The 7,658-nt window shown below is 44.3% G+C and overlaps 1 protein-coding gene across 1 annotated transcript; it reads left to right on the forward strand.

The window, feature by feature from the left end:
* The first annotated feature begins 635 nt into the window (after positions 1-635).
* LOC105911845 (creatine kinase S-type, mitochondrial-like) lies at positions 636-7,219 on the forward strand. The gene is made up of 7 exons (XM_031559073.1): positions 636-706; positions 2,613-2,782; positions 3,899-4,097; positions 4,372-4,467; positions 4,754-4,975; positions 6,159-6,244; positions 7,027-7,219. Exons 2-7 carry the CDS (start codon positions 2,637-2,639, stop codon positions 7,202-7,204), a joined length of 927 nt encoding a protein of 308 aa, XP_031414933.1. The 5' UTR covers positions 636-706; positions 2,613-2,636; the 3' UTR covers positions 7,205-7,219.
* The last annotated feature ends 439 nt before the right edge of the window (positions 7,220-7,658 follow it).

Consider the following 7,658-nt stretch of genomic DNA (forward strand, 5'->3'; position numbering starts at 1 on the left):
TGCCACATCCATATCCTGGGTGGGAGTCTGCTTTTATACATTCTTCTATACCGCAGTAGTAATAAAGGAATGGCACCTTGGAGGGATCAACATTTATTTTCAGTGTGAAATAAAAGTATTTGTCTTCTCTTTCATTTCCTGTTCGATTGCCTTATTTGTTGTATCTTATTATGTATCATGTACCTCATTGTAAGTCATTTGGAAGATTTATTCTGGGTGCACACACTCATAAATGAATTATTGTTAATTGATTCAAAAACTATGTGCTTACACTGATGTTCGCTAGTCAGCAACCAAGAGACAATCAAGCAACTTTGACAATCTTCAGTGCTGTTGTACAATGTGCAAGTGCCTGAATTTTGTCAAATTGCATTCTTGTTGTGTCTTTGTATCTTTTCCACGCATGCTTTGAGAGGCACTGTACTGTGAAGACACTTGTGAACATAAGGCGAGGTGAGGCGTGGCGAGGCTAGAAGAGTGTGTGATGACCTGTGCTGCTGGATCAGGCGCTGGACCATAGAGAGGAGGGGGAGAGGAAGGCCACTGTGTGGGTGTGTGGGGTGGGGGCTGGGTGGTTAGACTGAAGATGGGTAGTTGAGCTGATTGGCCAGAATTAATCTGATGGAGGGGGCGGGGCTTCGGGGATCCCCAAGGCCAGCGGGTTTTGGGAGAGAGTCACAGCAGGGAGACCACATCGTCTTGACAGGTAAGAATCACTCTCACTCCCACAGCTCAGGTCTCACTACACCCTATACTCTTTTGACTTGATCACATACTGACTGACTTACTGATTGGGATATCTTTTCTGTAATTCCTCTATCGCACTTCTAATTAGGCAATTTGAGTCCTAAACTCTGTCTCACATCTCTGACAACTGTTATGCTGTAACCATGTGCGATTTGTAATCTACAATGCTTTTAGCACCTGTAAAGGTGTGGGTGACTTTGAAATGTCAGAATGACTTTCATTGCAAATAGCTCTGAAGCTCGTTATAATGGTTTGACTATCTCTAATTTAAAGGTCAGGCTAAAATCTCAGCTCTTTTGCATAGGAAGTCTTTTTTCTTTAAAGTAATATCTTTTGACTTAATATCAGTCATGTTAATTTGTCCTTGCTTTGTTAGCAGAACCCTTACATGAAATGACAGCTTTGTATGTGGCAACTAAAGTGTGAATATCTTAAGGCAAAGAAATGCTAATAGTTATTTATTTTTCATTGCTATATGCTTCCTCTGATGATTTTGACAAGGCTGAAACACCCATTATTCCTACTTTTCCTCCTTCACATCCAATGTTATGGTCTAATCCCTGAGAAAGAGACCCAGTAATCCAAGGACAAGTCCACCCAAAGCTAGACCTCAGATCAGGGCAAAGTGCAGGACAGACCACCTGTTCACTCGTGTCATCCGTCATCCGTCAGGTTTCCGGGCACCGCGCAGTTTCCACTGAATCCGTAAGCGCTGAGGCTGTCGGCTCGTTTCCACGCTCACTCACTTACTCCCCACCCTGTGTTTTGGCTAGCGGTTCTCCTCATCCTGCGTACGTGACCGCTTCAGAATGTCAAAGCAGGGCAGGAGAACTAAAGGTGGGGAGGGAAGGGTGGGGGCAACAGAGTGAACTGTGAAGGGGGAGGTGGGGAGGAGTGGGGGTTGCTTATATGCCATAGGAGACTTGTGTCCCCAACCCTTAATTTAGTAGTCTGGGTCTAGTTACAGTGTGACACTCCAGTGTTCTGGCGTTCAGTCAGCTCCACATCACGTTACTGGAACTTCAAAAGGGGAGAGGGCAAATGAGGAGTCAAATAAAATGGAAAAGTCCTCCTGGAAAGAGAAAGCTAGGAGTGCATCTGAGGATAACTTGCAAATGTGGTCCACTATTTAAGGTGATGCTTTTTCACACATAGTGATTCCTAGTCTTGTCCTTGGGGATATAACCAAAGGCAACTGACCACGGACAGTCTTTATGTAGAGGTCAAATAGGACAGAGGGGCTTAACTGAGAGCTTACCCTTGAATTACACTCCAACCTTTCACCTTTATCATCTGCTGTATTTGAACATGATCACAGCATCACTTTGAGATCAAACAGACATCCCTCAGGCTGACATAAGACAAGTTTCAGAGTAGGTGGGCACTTTACTCTTCAACGGGTTACTGTCTGAAATATCACTCATGGGGCTGCTGATCCATTTGAAATGAGGTCAGGTGAAGTCCTGCTGACTTGAGATGACACCTGTCACAGCATTACAGCAAAGCTCTTGTGGCAGTCATCGGACTAAAGAAGCTCTCTTTTAGGTAATAAGAGCATGCAGGACTAATGCTGTGGGTCTTCTAGAGCAAGATGAAAGAATGCAGAATATAAACTTTCTCCACTGACCGCTCATCCGAGGGTGCCACGTCTTTTTAGTGGGACAAAATGGAAGGACTATGTCCCGTCATATGATACAGATCTTTTCTGTAACTGGTGGAGCTAGATGCAAACAACACACGATCATGGATTCTCTTCCAATGGCTCACACATTCTACTTGCATTGTACCTTCTAATTAAAGTATCTGTTAAGGGAATGCATGTAAATAATGTTTTTATTGACATGTCCTCTCTTTGGTATTTCCAGTTGAAACCCCTGTGACGTATAACCATGGCGTCCTTCACCAAGATGCTGAGCGGTCGCAACACAGCAGTGTTGCTGGCCAGCCTGGGTGCTGGCACCGTGGCGACTGGATACATGCTGAGCGACAACGCAGCCTTATCTGCCAAGGAAAGGACGAAGCTTTACCCACCGAGGTGAATGCAAACACACACACACACATTTGCACCCATATCTACTCATGTGCACACACACACACTCACACACACCTTTACTTGCATGAATGAGTGTGCACAGATGAACACTCCCATTCATACTTGTGTTTCTTACCTCGTACTGTTGAGGTGAATTACTTATACACAGAGTATAATTACAAGCACACAGTTTACTTTCATTAAAAAGTATGGACAGACACCCACTTTGCATGCGAATTAACTGTACTGAGTTTAGCAGTAACAGACAAAGCGTGAAGGGAGGAGGGAGAGAGAGAGAGAGAGAGAGAGAGAGAGAGAGAGAGAGAGAGAGAGAGAGAGGGAGAGAGAGAGAAAGGAAAAGAGGGAGACAGTGCCAGATTAATTTGATACCCTCTCTAGTGGCGCTGGTCATCAGGCACTGGTTTGCTGCAGTGTAACTGAGTCAAAGGTGAATAGAGGCGGGAGGTGGAAACCTAAGGAGCTTAGACTACGTGATGCCAGTGACCTCCTGTGACCCCTACCATACTGACAAAAGATCAGCAAAGATGAGATCAGACCAGCAGCACACCCATAAGCCTCCAGTTCAGGTAGAGAGAGACAGAAAGAGAGAGAGAGAGAGAGAGAGAGAGAGACAGAGCGAGAGAGAGAAAGAGAGAGAGAAACAGACATAAAGAGAGAGAGAGAGAGAGAGAGAGAGAGAGACAGAAAGAGAGACAGAAAGAGAGACAGAGAGAGACAGAGAGCGTTTCTTAAGACCCCAGAGATCTGGGTCTCCCCTCCCCATCTGCCCCAGTGGAAATAGATCTAATAGCCCTTCTTCTCAGCTGATAGCTGGTTGACTTATCCCCCAAAGGTCGAAGAAACTTCTGTTTGTTGTATAAGTTAATATGCTTAACTGTATTAATATTATATAAACATAATAACCATACATACTGTATTTAATCTTGCTTTGGATGATGTTTCGTGGTAATGTCTGTACATTATATTACATACTGAAAATTATAATCAGCACAGTTCTTTCAATGAAGACTATATCTAAAAGCAGCCACTTTCTACTGCCCATAACAATAGTGTTTTTATTAATGATTTGTTTATGTGTGGTGTGTGATTCCCCTAAAGCTCTGACTTCCCAGACCTCCGCAAGCACAATAACTGCATGGCTACTGCCCTTACCCCAGCCATCTATGCCAAGCTGAGGGACAAAAGCACCCCCCGCAACTGGACCCTGGACCAGTGCATCCAGACAGGGGTGGACAACCCTGGACATCCCTTCATCAAGACCGTTGGCATGGTAGCAGGGGATGAGGAAAGCTATGAGGTACAGAGAAAACCTTTTAGGAACATTGTGGGATTAAAGCACAATACATAACATAAACGTAATGATACAACAAAGCAAATTAATTTCACAGTGCAAGCACAAGGTTTTTCAAAATGATTAGCATCCCAGGTGGCAGTTCAATGGTGTGATTCGTTAAACTGTTATTTGCTATCTGTGATGGCTACTGAACATTCCAGTGGTTTACAGCACTTTCAGAGGGGTTAGCATCAGTCCCTGCCCCTCATCAGTGTTTGTCCTGCGTCTGTTTCCTCAGGTGTTTGCAGATATTTTCGACCCAATCATTCTGGACAGACACAACGGCTATGACCCCCATACCATGAAGCACCCCACCGATCTGGATGCCAGCAAGGTGCCTGTTTCCACATTTCCCAGTGAGACCAAGGGTAGAAAAGTAGCATACAAATGGACAGAAAACAGCAATGTTATTCCTGAATGAAAACGCGTGGTTCAGTGTGTACGTTTAGAATGTATCTTAGAACTTCATTTCTGACAAAACTGAACACATCCCATTGGATTCACTTCTGTCATCAACTTTTGTTCTCTCATTTCTTTTTCTTCCCCGTTCCTCTTCTCTCTCATCTCATCACACCTTCGCTCTGTTCTTCTCTTTCATCCCCCTCTCTCATCCACTGCAGATCACCGGCGGCGTGTTTGACAGTAAGTACGTGCTCTCTTCTCGTGTGCGTACTGGACGCAGCATCCGTGGCCTCAGCCTTCCCCCTGCATGCACGCGCGCCGAGCGTCGAGAGGTAGAGCGCGTGGTGGTCACGGCCCTGGCCGGCCTCAAGGGGGACCTGACCGGGCGCTATTACAGCCTGGGCGACATGACAGACCAGGAGCAGCAGACGCTAATTGACGTGAGTAGCTCGCCGGAAGTTCTACTCAGTTATTGCATCGGCTGAGTAATTAAGAGACGATGACTTTAATGTAGAGCCTCGGATGAGCTATCCATTTCTGATCTGACTCTGGTTCAGTCAAGACTAGCATCATGTATAAGAGAAGAGTAAGGAAGTGGCCCATGCATATATATGAATACCACACTGAATATATACAGGCTCCATTCGCCAACACACATGATGCTCACTGTGAAGGGCTCAATGGAAAATATAATCTGTATGCTTTCGTTCCAAGACATCCTCAGTCTATAATATACCCCCTTTCCCTGATGTATTTCAAAGGCGGTTTGAATTGTGTGATCAGGAAATATGTAAATTATGGCTACAAAGTGGGGACATACTTGCTGTCAGAGTATAGAATCGGAGGGGTGACTTGTTGTGAATGTCTTCACACATATCCACACCTCATGCAATCACTCTATCCTGCTCATCACATGCTGCCGTGCCTCAGGAGCACTTCCTGTTTGATAAGCCGGTCTCTCCGCTGCTGATTGCAGCTGGAATGGCCAGAGACTGGCCTGATGCTCGTGGGATCTGGTAAGACGAAGTACCAGACAGACCCTAAGGAGTTAGAGCCCAAGAATGAGTCTAGTGTAGTTTCCACACAATTGCCCCCCCCTCCCCTTCCTTATCTATCCATAGCTATTTTCAATCCTGCATCCCCCTTTTCTGGTGTATTCTTGGCTCTCAACATCTACAGCAGTAGTGATTCTAATGAATGAGTTAGTTTGTTAGCCTCTGTTAGCTCTACCTTTCTAACCTATAGGCTCCACAGTCCGTAGATTCTGTTTCTGTGACGTTCTCTATTCTCTGAAGAATCTAAAGCATTTTGTTACGATTCACTGATGAAGTTCATGAACCCTATTAACTATTATTGATGCTGAACAAATACCATTTCAGTTCTTGAGACAAATCAATCACCTTCCCAAAGCCTGTAAATAATGTGCTATCTAAAATACTAAACTTTTTCATATCTTATAATAACACCATAACCTGTTTTGTATTTCCTTAAATATACCATACTCCCTTAAATATGCTAAATGTGGACTGAGCTACTAGAACTTTCCTAGAACTACACCAACTCCTCTTCCCCATAATCTTCCTCCACCTCCTTTCCTCCTCCTCTTCCTACCTGGCCTTGTAGGACCACTTCCTCTTCGACAAACCAGTGTCCCCTTTGCTGACGTGCGCAGGGATGGCCCGTGACTGGCCTGATGCCAGGGGTATCTGGTAGGGACACTAGACTCCTGCATGATCGAATGGCCATTTTCTGCCTTTCTGCATGTACGCTGTTCTGCTTTTCAAACGTGGTTTTGCATTGATCTGAAATAAAATGACACAGTACAAATCAAAGGGGAGACCGACTGAAACACTGAAGGATTCAATTTAATTAAGCCAGATTACATGGCTTACTGCTTTAAGGACAAACATCTGACAGTACTAATTACATGGATAATCTTAATTACATGCTTTTGCTCACACAAATTACACTTGGCAGGCTGTACACGTTGCTTGTGTGAGGTAGTACGATGGTGTGGCACTGCAAAGTCAGATTTAAACCGCTCAGTGGCACTCTGATGTGTTAAAACCATCGAGTTATACTGTACATGTAGCTGTGAAAGCCAAAAGACCTAGGAAATTGCCTATGCTGAGTATTGTATGGAAGGCAAGACAGTTAGAATTGAATTTCTGACCTGCATATTCAATACAGTAGATTCCCGAGGCAGATGGTGATACAGCATTTAGCTGTGTTTCACCCACAGCTGAATAAACACTAAGAAAATATAAGGGGTACTCTCACTTTGGTCCCTTTAAAAACTCTAGTTATTATATAGCTGTATAACTGTATAGCTATAAAATCTCGCTTTTTCACTGCTTTTTGCTCTGTGCATCGTCTCTGTGTTTGAAAAATCCTATAGAAATCCCAAATGTGCCTCGCCACTACTCTCAGTATCATTGCACATATGTCCTTCCTCTCCTCACCATCTTTGTGTGACCTTTCTGACCTCTAGGCACAACAATGACAAGACTTTCCTCATCTGGATCAATGAGGAGGACCACACTCGCGTCATCTCCATGGAGAAGGGAGGCAACATGACGAGAGTGTTCGAGAGGTTCTGCCGTGGGCTCAAACAGGTGACGTGGGAGGCATTTCAAATGTTCAGCCCATTTAAGTTTAGCCACGTCTGAAAACCCAATGAATGCTTTCTTATAGAGGAACAAAAGGGGATTTCCCACCCTTTGTCTTTCATCTAGCAGTTGTTTATCACATTACCACTACATTTCCCAATGTTCTCTAAGACATCCTAATAGTTCTGTAATATGTTAAGTGTGTGTCCTAGTCTTGTGGAACAGTAGCATGGAATGCCCTTATTATATCTGTGAAAAACATGAAAGGGTCAGGAGTTGGGTTGCTCTTCCAAGCAGTAGAACAATTTTACAATGTACCGGAACATGTTTCTGTGAACCTATGACTTTGGGGCTGCTAGCATAATTATCAACCAGCACACATCAGCTAGCAATCTCCAAACCCTTTACTTTGCCAGTACTGTTTGTACATGCATGGTGTCCACTTTTCTGCCCCTCTCCCTCAAAAGAGATTGTACTGGTCCTGTCACTAACTGGTAAAGAGTTAACCTCTACT

The sequence above is a fragment of the Clupea harengus genome, chromosome 21 (assembly GCF_900700415.2).
Source record: "Clupea harengus chromosome 21, Ch_v2.0.2, whole genome shotgun sequence".
Lineage (NCBI taxonomy): Eukaryota > Metazoa > Chordata > Actinopteri > Clupeiformes > Clupeidae > Clupea > Clupea harengus.

Bases quoted from the DNA above. Each gene is read 5' to 3' on its own strand.
- LOC105911845 (XM_031559073.1), top strand. From the start codon at position 2,637: ATGGCGTCCTTCACCAAGATGCTGAGCGGTCGCAACACAGCAGTGTTG. The intron at 4,976-6,158 runs GTGAGTAGCTCG...CTGGCCTTGTAG, and splicing joins AGCAGCAGACGCTAATTGAC to GACCACTTCCTCTTCGACAA. The intron at 6,245-7,026 runs GTAGGGACACTA...TCTGACCTCTAG, and splicing joins CCTGATGCCAGGGGTATCTG to GCACAACAATGACAAGACTT.